Genomic DNA, 20,032 nt, shown 5'->3' on the forward strand with positions numbered 1-20,032 from the left:
TGTGTGTAGGTTGTGTTAACCTGCTCACACAGCTGGAGATGCAGAAAGCACGGGAACCATTAGTCTCACTGGGTGGCCACTTGTAGATATAAGATCACAATCTCCATACACACACACACACACACACACACACACACACACACTCAAACACACAGTCACTACCCACCTCCCACTCCCTCCACTGGGTTCTGTGATTCAGCCGAGCAGGAGCAGAAGGGAGCGGAAGGTTAGTGGGTGTTCATCCATTTGAATTCCAGGAGCGGCTGGAGTTGGAGTCTGTTCTGTGTTTTCTCCCGTTGTAGCTCGCCTGGGGCAGCAGGGAGCTTTATTTACTGGAGCTGACATGCCCGGGGCGGCAGAGACCCCTAATTGCTTCACGGCCTCCTTGAGCTGCGTGATGCGTTCACTCTGAACATGGATATCTCACAGAGAGAAACTGAGGGACCATGGTGGGACTGTCAACCGTGTCCACTTTTAAAGACAACTCTGATGCACACATGCACAGAGTAATGCACTGACACTCACACAAAGAAAGACTCTGCTCTAAGAGGTGTGACCAAAGAGGTCTCTAATAGCCTGACCGGAAAGGACTGAGTTCTAGAGAGATCTTAAGCACGCTACGCAACACTAACACTCAAACAGCAAGTGCAACTCAGCACAGACTGCCTCAACTTTACAATGTCTTTTAATGCTTCATAATGTAATGAGGAAGCCATTACTAAAATCTCATCTTTGTTACACATTATGAAGACGTACAGTCAAACTAAGAGACCACGGCACATTATGCCAATTTACACGCAGTGCTCAGATACTGCATAAGCCCTGGTTTAATCAAGTCTAATTGTTTAGATTATGAGGACTTGTGTATGTTAATGCCTCAACAAACACTGGAACTGGAAGTATTGTCCCATATCCAACATCAAATACTGTGTTCTGGGTGAAAGTCAGGACTCCAAATTTTTCATAATGCAGACATGTTTTGTGTGTTGTGTACAAAAGTGTCTTATGAGCTAATTGATTCACTTCTGAATCAAAGAATAAATTCAGCTCTCTCTGGTCTGCTCTGTGGAGACACTGGGCATGTTGACAATTATCCATTCACTTTCCATTTGCACTATAGCTAAAACTTTATACTGCAGCCACTTCTCTTTTCAACACTCTCATCCAAACAGATAAGAGCAGCATCTGACGGGCTTATTAATAATGAAAGCTTCCCTCCACCCTGAAATTCTGTTCTCCCAATAGGATTTCTATTAATGTTGATTGACCCAGGCTCACTCAGTAGAACCGCTCATCCAGTGCCTTCTTAGGTGCCAGTGCAGGTTCGCCGATATATGAATAATTCCCATTGGACATTAACGGTAAGAAGTAGGACAGAGGATTCAGTGGTGTGCTCCTCTTACCACCCTCGCTCTCAATCCCCTCATCAGCAGGCTGTTAATATTTAATTATACAAGCTTCATTTCACACACACTAGCTGAAACCATGAGGTGAAGATGGAGGTCCTGGGGACCACTACGAGGGAAGTGATGAAATAGAATGCTGGGGGTTGGTCGGGGATAAAAGAAAGAAAAGAGAGAAAGAAGTATAGCGTGGAGGAGTAAGATGCAAGTGCCACTATGCCTGCAAATTTAACCACGCAAGTCAATTATATGTGTGATGGTAAACCCATAAGAGGTGAATGTTCATTGATGGGAATCCAAATCACATTCAAATTCAAAGAGATACCAGGGAAGTTATGTCATTATCTGAAACCTATAAATTATATTCATACAAGCCTTAATTGCATAAAAGATTATGGCCCCCATAATTTATCAACGTGATGATTAGACTCTTGTAAATATGTTCACTGTCAATATTTTTCATTGTTTCTATTTTCCATGGCATATAGGGAATGTACTGTAAGCATGTTCTTCTCCTAAATCTGCTGATAGGCTGCAGCACAATAATCAACCTTCCGTCATCATGCTAATGCAACGCATACTACTGTGTTGAGCTTTGTTTTGCTTATCCTGTATCTACTCCTTGTATCTTCCCTTCTCAGGCCATATGAAGGCATTTTGGACTGATGGTGCTTCTGTTGGCAAACAAATTCATTTTAAAAATTTTGTGAAGTTCAAACTATAAACTACAGATAACTCAGTGAGAGAGCAGAAAGTTTCCAATCTGTGAACCATAATTAATTCTAATAACAGGGGACAACTGGATCTGCGTCTTCCTAAAATGTTTTTCTGTTCATTTTGCCGTTTTTTTTAGCAGATAAGTGCTACAGGTTTTCACAGATTATCTGACAGAGGAAGGACTTTAATGATACGAACAGACAAATTAGGCTGCTGTGTACGTTAGGATTCCTCTCTGTCTGCCTACACTCTGTTTACATTGTATACATGACCAGTTTAGACTACACATCTGCCAAGTTCCACAAACTAATGATGAGTAGGTTCAAGGCGCTGCTAGAACTTTCTTGCAGTGTGGATGTTAAAGAAATATGGAACTTGCATGTAGAGTATTTAATGTTGAAAATTCAGCCTAATATTAGACCTTTGGGCTATTTCCTTCTTAACAAATCTTGTAGGAGTGAGCTCTTGCAGATGAAGTGGTAGAGTGTTAATAATTTATGTCTGAACCTTTTTATAGAGCACAGCCCTTGAGATTCATAATTCTATTCACATTAGGCCTTAGAAAAAATTAAAGTTTTAATAAATAGGTATTAAAACTTTAACTGATATTAATAGCACCAATTAAAGGGCATACTGTGGAGTTATGCATCATTTCTGTACTGGTAGAGTGGAAAACCCACTCTGCAGAACCTCCCTGAGTCTTTCACTCACTTTCTGTCTCTCTCTCTTTCTTTCCCACACACATATACTTAAACCAGTTACTGATTTTAATGTTGTGCGTACACACACACACACACACACACACACACACACACACACACACACACACACACACACACACACACACACATATACATACATATATATATTTACACACACACACACACACACACACATATATATATATATATATATATATATATATATATATATATTTACACACACATATATTTACACATTCATATATATATATATATATATATATATATATATATATATATATATATATATATATATATGTGTGTGTGTAAATATACACACATATATATATATATACTTACATATATATTTATATATACACACACACATTATATATATATATATATATATATATATTTATATATATACATAAACAATCAAAACTCCATTAAAGTGCAAAGTACTTTGAGTGGGTTTAAATCAAGTTAGAAAGAAGTTTGTGTGAGATATAGCCCTTTAAACACACAGTGCCCAAATTTTAGGGTTTCAAAAGTAATTGGACAGATACACATGAAGACAAACAAAATCATCATATTTAATGATTTGTGGGAAATCCTTTGCAGTCAATGACTGCCTGAAATCTTATAAATTTATAAATCACTTATACATATACATATATACTGTATTCTTTATCACACTCCATCACTGACTCCTTTCCACATAACAGATAATACACTGAATTGATACTCCACTGATGCAGAGATTGTGTAGAAACATCAGTGCAAATCTTTTATGGCCATCATGAATAAAAAAATTGTTCAGTGTGCTATAAATGCGTGAGACGCAGCATTTTACTCCACCTCATCATTCCATAATCAATTCACTGAACATTACTACTACAAGATGAGAGCGCCTGACCATCCGTGGTCGTGATTGATGAGCAATTTTCCTTGTCTCCCACATCATCGTTTCCTCTAGTGTGCCAGGTCAAATGGTGTGTGTTAGTCAGCCAATAGTCATTTATTTCAGTTTATGAAGTGGAACCTGTGCTGGATGGTATTGCTATTAAAGACATTTGCATGAATGTGTTTGCTACAGGTACCCAGCTCATGCATGTTGGTCTATTTTAACCAGAGCTCTATTTCACAAATGACTGAAAGAGCCTGTATGCATGTTACTGCTTTTTGTCCCCAACTTGCTCTCCAGTACAAGTGTAGCAGGCCTTTCACCATGGCCAGCTTTAGAAACATTAGAGGGGCAGTCTCTTCTCACTATCTCTCTTTTTGGTTTGCTCTGATGAGCTACTGTGGAAGTGCGGTGGTGGAAGGGAGAAAAGGGAGTGTGTTTCCTTTGTTCTGCAGTTTTGAACTCAGGACTATGAATTTCTTGCCGGAGCCAAGAGAAGGGGTTGACTTAAATAATAGCTTCTGTGTTCTAATTTGTATAGGGATTTATCCTGCTGCTTGGTTAGTGTAATGCCGCAGTGTCTTGTGAGCTGATCACTACGAGCAGTCAGAAAGGAATGAGATAGCAGAGTGGGGGAAATGAAGACAGAGAGAGAAAAATAGAGAAGGCGACAGAGAGAGAGAGAGAGAGAGAGAGAGAGAGAGAGAGAGAGAGAGAGAGGCTCAAAGAGAGAAAGAGGTTCTACTTCTTTGGTCCAGTGATTCCCAAAAAAAATTGATTCTCATACCTCCAGAGATCTCCCACTGTCCCCTTTCTCCCCTTCGTCCCGCCTCTATTACATACCTGTCCAGAGGATGAATGATCTACACATTACCCATGAGTACCGCTGACCGGTACATGCATCAGCGACTGCCAGTGCTCAGGGACCTCACAGACACGCTGAAGAGACAGAGGGAAAGACAGAACAGGAAAGGGTAGATGGATAGAAAAAAGAGAGATGATCAAAGGTGATGATTGAGATGAGCTTGGGAAAGAGAAGTCAAAGAGAATGAGAGGGAAACCATCAATGTGACAGGGATGAGAAAAGAGTGGAGGGTTGATTAGGGCAGCAGATGGAGATGTGCAGGTGAAGGCAATGGCAGGCGAAGGGGATAATAGAGTTAGTGTATTATAACGTAGGCAGGGGAATGAAGGATGAAGTTAAAAAAAGCTTAGGGATTCCCCATGAAAGAAATGAAAATCAGATGGAGAATGAGGCTCAAGGAGTTGGTGTGTAGAGGGTGTTAGGCTCCTCCACCGAATAGCGCGGAGGGAGACAATCAGTGCTGTGCCTGTGGTTTCAACCCCGTAGTTCACCGCTGCTCTCCCGGGGGGTAGGTATCACTCGTGTGGAGAAAGAGAGCAGCCACTTTAATGAATGGAACTCTTTATCTGAGCCTGAACAGCAAGTTATTACCTACTGAGTAGACACTATGGAATGGGCTCTATTTCCACGGCAGTGATCCCCAGTGCAGGGGGAGAGCAGGAGGGAGAGGAAAGGGAGGGGTGGAGAAGGAAAGAGGAAGTTCATATTTGGTGCCTTATTTTGTAACAGGTTATGACATCTCCGTCCTCCATGCTGTGACAAAACCCTGAAGCATGGTCGAGCATCACTGGTGAGAGCGGCATTAGTGTAGAGGGCAGCAAAACCACACAATAACAACACCAACTGGAAAATCCCTCAAACTGTGTTGAATCTCTGCCACTCTTTTCTCAATTCCAATGAGGGAGATGGGAATGTTTTAAAAGTATTCATGCATGCATCCTCATGGCATTTAAAACTTCTCTTCTCTAAATCATTTAGTTTTTGTCAGTCTAATGAAATAAGGTCAAATAAAAAGAGGGTTTGGTGTTTCAAAGGGGGCCAGTTAAAGCTGAATTATTTCTTTATTTGACTGGAACTCATGATTTGACCCACACATTTCAGTTACTGTCGGTTTTGAGAGAACTGAAAAACCTTTTTAAAAAGTAGAATTTGTGTAGCACACATTATCCAAAAAGCCTGTGGGAAATGTCAACAATCTCCCACAGCCCAAAGACGCGGGACTGGAGTATCTAAACTGCCCTTAAGACCCTGTAATAGACTGACCCTACTTTCTGCCCACTGCATACTCCAATCCAGCCCCTTTGACTGTGAAAATGATTTAGTGGGGGAAGTAAGTTATAATAATAATTATTATTAAAATAACGAAAACTAAAGCAAAGAAAAAGACAGATGCAAAAAGTATAAGCAATGAATTCATTAATGTATCATTTAGTATTGTGTATACCTGTAATTGTTCTAGAATCTCTCTGCACTGCAGACAGGCAGTGCAGAGCTGAAGGAGGTGGATGGAGCCAGTCTAAACCCTGTGTGCTCCAGCTTTGCAGGCTGTGAGAGCAACCTGGTTCCCCTGAAGCTGCCTGATAGCTTTAATTGGTCTCGTTTGGCTAGGAGCAGAGCACAGGAATCCCTACCCACTAATGGGGTGAGCTGCAACAAGAGTGATAACTGTCAAACACTGCAGTGTGCACATACATGTACACTCAGACAGACAGACACACACAGACGAGTATGCACGAGCTCGCCTATATACACGCACTCACGCACGGACCCGCATGGACGGACGGACACGCACGCACGCACACTTTTAACAAATACAAAATTACACACATGAACAAAATAAGCATTTAATCCACCTGGGAACCCCTCCAACTCTTCCTATCCTACTCCTCTCTGCACTGAGACATGAATCCATATGCCTGAAAACCTGCCATAAAAATCAGATCTATGCAATTATACATTTACACTTTTTCCCCCGCATACAATGTTGGAAAGACGAGTAACTCCCTCCAGGAAATGACTGTTTGATTTCTGTGTTAGAGTGCAGTGTTAAGGGACTCTTTCCCACATCCAAGCAGGGGTTAAAGGAAAGGAATCAATGCCCCACATTTTAAAAGCAGAGAAACGCTATTGCAAAGACTTTACCCTGTTTTGTGCAACTCCACATGACATCCTATCTGGTGGACTGATGAGTTACAGTATGCTTCAAAAGATGTAGGGAGGAGAAAAATTAAAATATGAAGAAAGAGAGCTTATGTAAAATTCTTGTTATCATTATAATCTGAAACTGATGCAGTTAGAGAAAATCAAGAGGGTGGTGTCTATAAATCATATATCTGAAACTTTGAGTTCCAAAGTTAAAAAAAATAGAAGAAGAAGAAGAAGAAAAAAAGAATCTGTTTTCCACTGTTGACTCTCCGTGGAACGATTATAGATGTTATTATTCTCACGGACAGATGCTGTTTGTACTGAGCAGACCATCTCCAGAGCATTGCAAGACTAGAGACAGAGAGCAAGAAAGAGAGCAGAATACAGACAGACAAACAGACTGTAATACCAGTGGTGGAAGAACAATACATGAACCTCCTCTTTATCTAATGAGCTTCCTAGACAGACAGAGACGGAGACCACTCCCTATCTTGCATTGCTCAGGTGGGAATTACAGTGTTGAGGACGGGGAATTGCTAAAAGCTACATAAACACACTGCACACCCAGCAACTCCCCATTGCCTCAATATCAAAAACAGACCTTGAAAAAATACATGAAAGACAAGCAAAGAAAAACTGGCTGAGGGTAAATGAGAGGGAAATTCAATGTGCAAACAATATAGGAAAAAGAAGAGCAACTATATGATGGACTATACAGTGGGAGCAAGAGCCTCTTTAGCATTTAAGCCATGCACTTTTACCGACTGAATGAGAGCGCAATTCTCCTAAATGTCTTAAGTGTACAGAAACAAAGCTGACGGAGGAGATCAATCCACGAAACTCCAAACATCCCAGCACCAGCTGTCACTCTAATTGCCTCGCTCTACCGTCATCTTCAGCATCAATACCACGTTAATGCTGCACCAGGTAATACTGGTTATGGGTCTGCAATAGATTCTGCTTCCTCTAATCAGCATTGGATTTCCATATAGCCCACTAGCATTTTTTTTCTGTAGTGACTACAAACCCTCCCTATGTGGAGTTAAGTTGTGTACAGTATTTTTTGCCATTATGGCACTGTGCCAATCTAAGGTTTACTTTTCAAAGACTTCCACATGAATTATTGATGGCTGCGAGCTGATTTGTGCTTGGAATTAGGCAAGAATAATCCATCTGGGCCTACCTCGCTTCTTAGTTGCCATGTCTCTCTCCAGGGTAAACAGGCAGACTGGAAACTTACGTAGATTTGCACAGTAATTTGTTATCCTGATTTCTGCTGTGTGTAAAGTGGTTACTTATAGTGGCATGAGAAACTATGCTTAAGAGTTCAGGCCCTGTGAACACAATAGGAAGGTGAGCAAAGGGCTTTAGTTTTCTCGCTGGAACCACAAAAGCTAAGGCATGCATGAATAATGTCAAATGAATAAATGACCAGTTTTTTAAATTAATCTTTGATCTGAGCTTATAAAGTAGACTGATCATTTTGCAAATATATTTTATCCTTTGCTAAAAATGCTTTCAGAGCATTGGGGGAACAGAGCAACATTCCCAAACAGACCTGGTTATTGCCCTAATCATTCTCTCCTCTCAGCCTTATCCCTTTCGTAAATTATTATAATTTAATTTAATGGATGATTCTTCCTTCTCCTCTTTCTAAACCTTTAACCCTTTGCTGTCATTGTTCCTGTAAGGCATCAATTTCCGCTCCTTTGTTTGGTTATGAGATATCTGTTTATTCACTGTGGTTGTCCTCTATTACTCCTACAATGGTCTTCAATGGAGAATGCCTCCCAGGGCCTTTCTTTGTTTGGTTTCAAAGCAGGGAGGAAGATGAACCCTGGGAATTCTGGGATGTTTGGAGAAGGGTATTTGGGGCCTGAATATCTGATTTAGTAAATACATCCCACAATGTGATACTTTTTTTATCCCGTTTTGCTTAACTCTCTCTCTGTCTTCGAATCTAAGAGAACTGAAGGTTTTTTTTAAAAGTGAATGTGCATTGGCTTGTACTGTAAAGTATGTACTCAACGCTGCTACTGTGTGAATGGTAAAAATTAGAGTAGTTATCAGTGAAAGTCTGAAAGATGCTGGAAAAGAGCTGAAAGAAGACACGACTTCTAGATTAGAAAATTTCTTCCTGCTGCGATGAAGTGAGTGATGCCAATTTGTCCAGATCCCGATTAATTTTCTTGGCCCTCTTTGGTGTCAGAAAACGAATAGGCTTTGCATCTGAAGTTTGGTAATAAACTCTTGGATTAGATCCATCCCTCGGACAGAAATGAACCAACCCGAGCAAAGAACAAAGACATGTTTCCTCTGCAGTCTGTCAGAAGCAACTGACTCTGCTTTCTTTCCTGTTTGAATGTTTTTTTTTAACCTATTCAACTTACTTATTTATTTTTGGCTTGAGAATACCCATCTGCCATAACTTTGGTGACATGCCTTTGAGCAGCTGATGAGGTTTGAGAGCACAGCACTGTGGAGGGAAAAAGGCTCCTTAATTAGTGTGACTTTGGAGTTGGGAGATGTGTTTATCTCATTATAGGCATTTAAATGAATATTCACATGTCTTTGCTCAGAAGTTTATAGCCATTATTAAACATTAAAAAAAAAATCCCAAAGTGTGAAAAGGGGCAAAACTATTTCAAAAGATAATGTCAAATCAAATTCTTAATATTGCTGATTAGTTTGGCTCTAAGTTTAGAGAAAATAGTACAGGTAGTTGTTTCACGTTTCACTGGTGTGTGTTGTGCACCGGTGTATGAACACGACTCACCACGAGTCTCAGCAGCTCTTTCTCAGGTTTCTCAGGTGTCCGTGTACTGAGCAGAGATTGATGTACTCTGTCTTCCACCCCCTGTTTGGCCCTTCCTGTCTATATCCCTCTGTTTCACTCTGCTGAGCCCATCCAAGCTAGCCAAATCCCTCTGCCGAGCAGGCCTACATAGCAGTGGTCCTACTGGGAGCAATATGCCACCCGCTTCTCTGGCAATGCCAGCCCAGTAGGGCTTCAAGCCCAACTGTGGTGTTTTGTCAGTAAACAGACAAAGATGTATGAATCATCTAAGCGACTTGGAGCAGGTAGTCCTGTGACAATAACATGTTGTTGAATCACGTATTTTGCTCCATTACTACAGACCTGTTCCTGGGTGACACCACACGGGAACACAAGCATCTCTGGGCAACCATGCTCTAATCTTCCAGATACCTGCCACACACCATCAGATACAAATCTGACTCACCTTTTAAATGGAGCCGCTCTACATAGTCTATTACACCATAGCCAGTATGGATGGCCTGGACACTCCATTCACGAGTGCAATCAGTGTTGCACCCTACTGAGCAGAACACACAATACTAAAGTTCATCCGTCAATGGAACAGGCTGTTCTTGTATTTAATTGGCATCTGAGGCTTAAGAACAGGATTCTATAAGAAAGAGTGGTGATCAGTTTACTTCCATCTCTGCTCTTTTTGTTATACTTGTCTCTGCTTTTATCTGCTCTCTGTCTTTGCTTGAGAAATGTTTCAATGCCCAGACAGCCTTAATGAGTCTAAGATTTGGGTCTGCCGAGACTCTCTTTGTGTGGTTTTGTCTTTATCTTTATCTCTGGCTAACACTCAATTGGACATGTTGCAGGGTTTAGCCTGGCAAAGAAAATGCATTATCAGCCTCCTGTGAGCAATAACAAACAGCCTTTCACCTACTTACAAAAAAAGCCACTTTCTGTTTCATTTACAGGTGATACTATTCACAGGCTATGCATTTTTTCACCAGTCCTCTCAGAGAGATTTCAATTATGCTCATCGGGGATGTCCGCACTGAAACCTACAGTGTCTTCTGTTGGCATTTAAATTCCATATATGCTGGACCTTATTAATTGGCCGGTGGAATGCAATATAGACAAGATTATGTCTATAATGACCACTCTCTCCTGCAGAACACACACAGCTAAATTAAAAAAGGAAAAGAAAAAAAAAGAATTAAAGGTCAAAGCAATCATGGTTCTTGTTGCAGGGATCCAGAGTTGCATGAGCAGGACTCAACAGAGAAAAAAACCGTGGCATGTTCGCACATACTCATTCACCCATTACTGCAACATAGCAAGCCCGAAAGCAACTCCTCTTACTGTAGTACACACAGGGCTCTAAGCGGTTTCACTTCACTTCACTCCACACGTAAGAAAAACATGGGAATGCGTTGATTGTAGTTCAATTAAATCAAATATGCAGTATTTTCCTTGTAGTTTTGGACAGTCTTGGACAGCCAAAACATAATTTTGAGTTGGAATGAAAACTCAAAATTCAATTTAAACTGGATCGAATACTGTATTTATATGAAATACTTGGTTGCAAGAGTGGACTGTGATGCCATTCCATCTCGCACAGACACAGGACTTGTGTCTTTCAATAAACTACCACTATATTATAGTGACAGGAGAGGGAGACTGTTGAGACTGTTCAAATCTGTACTTGGTACCATGGAAACATAGAAAAATGCATTTTCTCTAGAAAAGGTGTGTAATTGAAGAGCCATAGCTGCTACTACTCATACATTGTATTGGTTGTAAAAATCAAAGACAGGATCAAAGGCGCAGGATGAGGTTTTAATTCCATTACATTTTTCATGAGGCAGACCAGAGAGGGGCTCTCACGCATCACTTACACCCTAGCTAGTACTCAATGTTTATTATTGTATCTCTGAACAACACTGCAAACTCATCACTCTCTGATGTGACTGTAGTGTTCGAGAGGCTTTTTGGAGCTAGATTTTCGAGGCCGTTAATAGCTAAAGAGATCACATGAGGATTACAGTACTGTGACTATCAGTGATCAGTTTTGATAATTAAGCTCTGTGCATTTCTAAATGCTGTGTTAAACAGTAATCTGCTCTTTCAGAGTGCCCAAATGAAGCAGTAGTCTAGTTTTCTCTCTTTGCACTCAGGTTTTCTGTATTTAAATATCCTTAATTCTTATTTGAATGTATTCTTCGTAAGTTTGTGCCTTACCATGAGAGGTACCCTTTAGCTAATTGTCAAAGTTACCCAACCATCACAAGAGGCGGCAAGAAATGCTGAAGGTAACTTATTAATTGACTTAAAATTCTCAGCAACTTGAGACATAATATAACATTCCATAAAAATCATCAATTACAATGGATACATCAGTCATCGGACCACATGGGATCTTCAGGCTGCACAAAAATACTGTATACAACCCAACAAATTCTATTATATATGTATGGGACAATCCTCACTGGTCATTTTGTGTAAAACAATGCATGATGTTCATTGAGGAAGAAATCTGAACAACAAACTGGCTAACAGCTGATTTCTCTTCATGGTAGCTTTACTGTAATTCAACCTCCTTGGATGTGAAGAAAGTGGTTCCTTGAAACTCTACTTTCAAGTAGTTTCACAAAGTACTTTCAAGGAGGCTCTGAAAGCCAAAAGAGAGACTGGGAGCAGCAGCCACACACTGACAGAAATGCACATGCATTTAATTTAAATCTGTGTCTTAAGACCCCTCAACTGGAGCAAAACAGGTACTTTCACAAGAGGGAGAGGAATTACAGTTGTTAGGACAGAATATGGTTCCAATTTAGCAGTGGAAGGAAGATGTTGGAGAAAATTTAATGAGGGAGAGATCTGGAAATTTAGAAATTCAGATAGGAAGGGGCTGGAAAAAGAGAGAGTAAAAAAGAGAAGTTAAGACGAGAGTAGTTGCCTTGTGTAGAAGTGAAATGACAGGTAAATTAGTACGTGTGGCTAATGGGGCAAAAAGCGGCCAAGCCCTCACAGGCACCCTTTCACTCTGATAAACAGGCAGACTGTTGACCCAACCATTGCCTCTGTCACTCCAATTCTTAGTTTCAGCACTTGAACACACAAACAAACACCCTCCCACTCTGACACTGACACACCTATTAACATACTAACAACATACACTCCGGCACAAGCACACATTAAGCTGCCATGCATGGGCACAGAGAAAAAGAACTTGATCTAATAGGATTTAGAATGAATTGGAGATGAATCTTGAAATGTTCAAAAAGGTTTTGATATGGACTTTTGATTGATCTTCTATCATGCTTTTTAGCAGAAGTGAGGAACAGTGAAAAACCATGGATCACACCAGTCATTTTGAATACAGTGTGTGAAGTTGTTTACAATCTGCTCATCAAGGCAAGGGATAAATCTCTCTCATGCAGCTTACTTTTTTCCTCCACCTTCCTGCACATAGCGGGAATCAATAGCCAGACTGCTCATTCTCTGAATCTCTCCGTGATTTGTTTTTCTTCCAGTCACTTTGCTGTGTATACCCTTGATGCCATGTTTGAGTCATAAATCAACACCTTTGCAAACTGGGAGGAGTGGGAGCATATGTACGTACTGTATGTGCCTGCGTAGCGAATACGTGCACATGCATAAGTGTTTGTGGATCTGCATAAGAGAGAGCACGGTTGGGTATTACCACATATCACTGTGCCTGTCTTCTTCCAGCGGGTTTCTGAATGTTTCATCTAATCATTAAACGCTGACAGGCTTCACAGAGTAGCGCCACTGATCCCCGTCAGAGGAATACAGGGCCTGACTTCATTAGCCCTGTTAGTACTAAGCTGCTTTACCCTCACTCACGCCTGGCTTAACCTGGATGGTGATAAATGCTGAGAGGAGAAGGAAAGATAGGCAGAGGGAAAGAGGGGTGAAACAAAAAGAAAGCAGGGACAAAGGCATTTAAAGAGAGAGGCAAAGGTGCCAAAGTCAGATACAGAGGATGAGGAAGTAAGAAATGGGAGGGGAATGGGAGGGCAAAGAGCGTGTGAACCTGAAGTTTTCAGAGGCAGGGGAGGGGATAAGGCTCAAAGTGGTGTTTGAACTGTGAGGGATTTACAAATGCAGAAATGAGCAAAACAATCAATTAACTTGTGTTGCAATTAATCAATTACTATGCTGGCACATCGACAGCCAAAGTGCTTAACTGAGATTCCAGCGTGAGGCTCCTATGTGGTGAAGAATTAGCATTGACCTCTGTGCACACATATGCATCCGACTCCTGCACAAGCTAATTCATGCTTGCGCATATGCATATAAGGACATAAAGATATGCACACACATCTTTGTTCTCATCATTTTTCTCCAATACATTCATCCGGTTTCTCTCCTACCAGGGCCCCACTCCCCTCTCACTCACTCTTTTTCTCCTGCCAGAAGAGGTTTTTGGCTGGCTTAAGTACGCCCACAGGCCCCTGAGGGACAGCCCATGACGGATGGCACTGCGTGTGACTCCAATTCGATTCAGCCCATTTGATAAATTTATTGCTGGCATTTTGAAAATGAAATTAGAGGGACGTCTCCTAGAGACTGTTTTTCCAGCACAGGTGCCATAAATATACTTCATTTGGCAGAGAGGGAGGAGGAGTGTAAGGGGGTGGAGAGGTGCTGGATAAAGGATGTCATGGTAGGGGAACAGATAGTGGGGATGTTCCACAGAAGTTGAAAACTTATGAATAAGGTCACATTATAATGAAGTTCTGTATTAATCACGCTATTGATAAGGAACAACAGTAAAGGTTATTCACAGTTTGAATACTACCTGGACCTAAATACTATATATTGTCATTCAGTCTAACACATGTACTGTCACATTTTTCTCTTCAAACAGGTGTAAGACCCACCTCTCTCATGTTGAATATTGACAGATTGAGACCATGGGTTGCTGAAATTGCCAGTGCGCACAAATGTCCTGCCTTCTCCGTCACGCACGCACATACTTACATACGTCTTTTAAGAGATCTATAGACACAAACACATAGTTTCTGTACATTATCTTTGCCTCAAGGCCTCATGGCTCTTCAGTACTAATGGCACTGTCATAGCTGCATAGCCATCTATATCTCACAGTGTATCTTCTCCATGACACTCTCAATGTGTGGGACTGAGAGGCGTTGAATGTTTTTGTTGATGCTGCTGACTAAGCAAATTTGAATGGGACATGTTGGATGGGAAGAAAAGAAAGACATACAAACGCACAAGTCAGATACAGACATGGACACACACACACAAGCTAACAATGGTGAGCATTCATTCACCGTAAGGGCTGCGTGGCCTTATTTATCTCCCTCCCATTCAAAAAAGTATGCAAGTGTGGCTGTGGAGGGATGATGTATGCCAAGTCAGCCTGTGCTTCCCTTCAACATTCATCAGAGAGAGAGGCTTAGGCAAACCACATCACTTAGCTTTATAGGCCCATTTGACAGCATCACATATCGAATAGTCATCACATACATAGCCCTCACAACAGTGTGTATGTGGGTGGGTGAGGGCATACTAAGTGTAACCTGTCAAACATATGTACTCTGTCAATGCCTCTTGCACTGTATCTACAAGTGGCTTTAACCGACCTGAAGCCTCTTAAGGTGAAAAATGTCACCATGTTCCCAAAGGCACACTCCTGCTGTTTAGGCTTCTCAAATATACATGTTGTGCACCTTATATCAGATCCAGGTGACAATGAAAATATTTTCACCTGCATTCCGTTCTGCCTTCGTAAGAGCTTGTGCAAAACAAAACCGAAGTTCTTGTAAGCACAGCAGAGAATCAATGAAAGTTTCAACAAAATCAGCAGGGAGTTCTCCTGAGTGATTGTCTGCTTTGCAATCACTGAGTGTGACACACCCTCTGCCATTACTGTATCTCCACCGTGAAGAACAGAGGGCTGGGACTGCTCGGTGCATACAGCTGCAGGCTGCCACTCTGAACAAGACCCCTGGAGCTGTTTAGACAGTTTGACTGTCTGGCCTCATCATCTTACAAAATCAAAACAGCCTACATTCCTACAAACACCCCCCCCTATAACACCTCCCGACTCTCCCTGAAGATCCACAATGCAAAACAATCACCTCCCCCAACCTCACATTAACATACACATGAAAGTGTGGAGGAGTCTAAACAGAACTGTGATTAGTCCGAACATAAGTCTTCCAGAAAGCAATGCATAAACACAGACTGTGAGCTGTCTATCATTGCGAGATAGCAGGATAATTCAGTCTAGGTGTCAGTGGATGTGAGTGATTGACTTTGTAATCACACAGATTGTTCTGTAACGGAAACACTGAATGACTCAATTTCAAATCAACATCAACAACACCATGAAATGTTATTCATCTCATTAGCAAAAATTGAGAACACGCACAAACACACAGAGGAACAAACCTACATGCCACCCATCTGAAAATGCATGAGGAAAATCCACAAGTGACTGATTGAGTGCCGTCTTACCTTTTTGTGATGATACTGTGGTATCTGTAGATAAAAGAGATGAGACACACAGAGGAATGTGTTAGGAGTTGACAGGCTGCTGTATAGCAGACACATAAAACGCAGGAGATGACAGCCATGGTAGTGACTTGTTGGGAGGGAAACGAGCCACCCCCAGAGGATAAACACAAATGGGGGGACGGGGGGTCTCTCATCTCAGACCTTAGTGGTTATTTGTGCCTAAGTACAACACAAATACATATAGCAGCTTTTCTTCAATTCACAAAGAGAGACAAGGAGGAGGAAAGACGCATTTGAGCAAACACATTGAAGAAAGACCTCAAGTAGAAAGATGAGAGTCTCCAGACCCATGGAAACCCTTGATCTCTTGCACCATTTACCTTGAGTGAGCTTTCTAATAAGTAAAAATAATGTCATTGAGGTGCAGCAAGACAGCAAATCAAATCCTTTCAGTAAGGATTTTAGGTTGTTACCCAGAGCCCACTACAGACACTCCAAAACATGGGCTGCTTGGACGGAAGGATGTACTCCAACACATCTTTTACACAACATAGAACATCAACCCAAACTGAAGGATGTGCGTTTGTAAAGGAGAAAAACACATTATAAAATACAATTTAGTCAAAATATTTACCAAGACAGTGTTTGTAAGCTCTAAAGTTTTCATTTTTATTTAATAGACTTGTTATACTTACAGGGATGCAACAATAAATTTTAAAAAATTGTCCCCTTTTTTTTTTTTTATAACTTTGTACTTTGAGCAGTTCAAATCCTTTAGAACATTTCTCTACTGGCCATGTGCCCAAAAGGCCCAAATGGCCACAGACATGGGAGGGGAATAATTGAATCCGGATGGATTTGTGGTGTACTGGTCTGAGGAAGTGATAATCCAAAGCTCTACCTAATTGCCAGAGTAAAGATGGCGTCCATTGTGGGGGTGGCATCGGTGTTTATCAAGGCAGTGTGCCGTGGGATTGGACTGAGCATTAGGGCTTTACACACTTTTGTTTTGTGAGGTGTTACAGAGGATTTGAGCAAACACTGGCCCTCTGGTTATTACATGGTCTGATTGTCTGCTATGCAACTGCCCATAAACTCTGCATGTCTACTTAATCTGAGAGGAGGCTTCAAATTAGTTAGTGAAGCACTCTCACAGCCCAGCGCAGTCAACCTTATCACTAAAAGAAAATCCTTGGTCCATTTCCTTTTCACCCCAAAGGCTTACAAACTCTCACCACTGTTAAAACCCTTGGGGTAGCCGCATAGCCAATAAAATATTATCCAACATGTCACAACCACTGGCCCCTATTGTACTTCTTTTTGTCATTTGTTATGTAAAAGAAAGACTACAGTATGTCAAACAGCAATGTTCTGGCAAATGCTGGCAGTACAGGAAGACTGTCTTAATAATGTGAAGGCTAACCCCCTCTAGGCAGATGATAGTTTTCCAAAGATTATGAAACATTTTCAGAAAATAACAGACAAAAACAGAGAAAAAGGAAAGAGATGTCACCACCCATTTTGTCTGTTGTGTCTAACATACCTGATTTTTACAATTTATTTTCAGCATCTACCTAAGATAATGACAACATGACGCTAATGGGAACGGGAAACCAATCCACTGTTGCGTTATCAGTATAAGTTAATTTGAGGAAAACACGGTATAGTGGATACACAATAAGAAGGTGAAGCTTACTGGAACAGACCTTGCCTAAACAAAAAGCTGGAGCCAATGCAATTTAACTGTGATTTAATTTTAAAATAACAAGGCATCATTTAAAATGATGGATTAATCAATTGCCCCTATTCACAACTACCTGCAGTAAACAGCAGGCTGCAACACTGTGTCACTTTCTCTCTATGCACTCTGATTTAATATATTGGGGTAGGGGAGAAATTTGAAGAAAATGTAATAACATGCTTTCTATTAACACTTTTTTGATAATGATAAATAACGAACACACCAGCTTGGTGAAAATAAATTATCAAAAGAAAGCACTTCTTCCCTCTCTAGAATTTGCTGGGTCAGAGCAGAGACATCATGCTGATTGGTATCAGCACACATAAATAACTCTTCTTTTTAGGGAGGTAAAGAAAACCACCATCATTGATTATTGCATTTCTTCCCAGCTATCATTGGCTTATGTGGATTTACAGACTAACTTGCAGTGAATATGTGAATGGTGTTTTGATGTGCCCTTTGCCTCCACAGCAGAACTCCTGTGGGTTTGAGAACTATGTAAAATAGGCCGTATGTCAATACAGGTTTCCCACTGCAATGGATGTAGGCAAGCCTAGTAAAGTTAAGGCTGCCCAAAAGCAAGCCCAAATAAACCAAAAGCTACATTTTGAAGATACATCTACAAAATGAGGAAATTAACATCTCCCAATTGTTTTACTTCACCGTTCAGAAATGTAGCCTTTCACTGTCAAAGAGGATGAAAGAAAGAGGCAAAAGAGAAGAGCAATGGAGAGGAGGACAGGCACTAAGACAGTTCGTTATTTATTTAGGTAAAATGTACCCTATTACATTAGACTGGAATGTAATTTGATTGCTATAGTTTGAAAGGAAACCCATTAAAAGGCAAACATAGACCAAACCACATTTTAGAAATCGTTATAGCTAATCAGGTTACAGAATATTCGTGATGACATTATATCATTTGTTGCCTACTAAAATTACACCTATTTGACTACTTTTTTGATTGAATACATAAAAAAACCCATAAACAGAGAAGATCATCATGACCTGAAAAACTGTAAACTTGAAATTGCTAAAAAAAAAAATGACAGCCTACATTTACAGAAATCTCTCTGAGGGAGATAGCAAAGTTTTTGTGCTTGAACTATTGAATGTTCCAAGTAAGGACACTGACTGACAACCACAGAAAATTGGTTTACATCAAAACTCTGAATCCAGAGAGGGATCATAAATAAAAGAAAGAATCATTAATGATGCTTGCACACACTGGTAAGTTACTACTAACTCTGCCACCTTGTGATGTGGGATGTTTGAGATAACAGGGTTCAACACTACCCATATGGCACACAGCAATTGGAGACCAACACCACCAAGAGGGTTTACATTTAGGTTTATGCACATTCACAGTGCAAAGAACCCAGCTTCAGACGCTTCAGGCCCTGTTTTTAATACCATTGTTCAGTGGTGAAGTGGTGAAGTGCTGCTGTATTGTGTTCCCCCAGTGTGGTTCCTTTGGTTGTCATGGACACACTAAGTGGTGCGCTAGAAAATTTGAACAACCACCAAAGCGCCAACCATCCTCTGTCTGCTTTGCCACGTCAGCTTGCCTCAGCAGAAGTAAGTTCATATTTGAAACACAGGAGGCAGTAGGGGTAACCACCAGCTTGTTGAAGGAACCATTACAGCTCATTTTGTTTCACCGTAATATTAATTAGGACTGTTCCGGACTTTAGTCTCTGTGTACAGAGGATGGAGGGCATTTTTTTTGTCTACAGTCATTTTGAGGAGACCAACTCACTTAGCAGGGAAAAAAGAAAAATGATTCTCCATCAAGCTGAAGTTGCATTTTTATACTCTAATGCTCACAAAGGACTATTAACACAGATGTTGCCATACTGTGCAAAATGTGCTCTGTTGTAAAAGTTGACAAACATTTTGTACCATAGATGATTGTGAGTATCAGTTGTCAGCACTTTTGTTGCAGATTTGCACAATTTATGCAATCCGTCACATGAGCATCGAAATATAGAACAATACATGCGAGGCAAGCTTCAACTTGATTGAGAACGCTTTCTCTTTTTGTGACCAATGAGCTAGTTCTTTCCACCCATACTGCTTGTCTAAATGAAGAGTTGACACACCTGTGCCAGACTAGATTGGAGCCATAAACATTGCGTGATGGATTTAAATTAAGTTAAAGATCAGCAGCGATAAGAGCAGCTTCAAAAATAGTCTCTTAGCTCAAGGTACAAATTTCTTAGATTTTGCCTTGCTTTTCTCTTTTCCCCTCCTCTTACTCTCATCTTTCTCAAATC

At 40.8% G+C, this 20,032-nt stretch overlaps 1 protein-coding gene across 3 annotated transcripts in view; it reads right to left on the reverse strand.

The window, feature by feature from the left end:
- Positions 1-20,032, reverse strand: part of LOC120803805 (cadherin-4-like) — a 317,870-nt gene that overhangs the window by 108,963 nt on the left and 188,875 nt on the right. For 2 of the 3 annotated variants that reach the window (XM_040152730.1, XM_040152732.1), the window contains exon 5: positions 16,016-16,039. The exons of the other annotated variant lie outside the window; for it this stretch is intronic. In XM_040152730.1, coding sequence (XP_040008664.1) covers positions 16,016-16,039 — 24 coding nt within the window. The remainder of the gene's footprint in view (positions 1-16,015; positions 16,040-20,032) is intronic. 3 annotated transcript variants of the gene reach the window in all.

Source organism: Xiphias gladius, chromosome 18, assembly GCF_016859285.1.
Source record: "Xiphias gladius isolate SHS-SW01 ecotype Sanya breed wild chromosome 18, ASM1685928v1, whole genome shotgun sequence".
In the NCBI taxonomy this organism is placed as follows: domain Eukaryota; kingdom Metazoa; phylum Chordata; class Actinopteri; order Istiophoriformes; family Xiphiidae; genus Xiphias; species Xiphias gladius.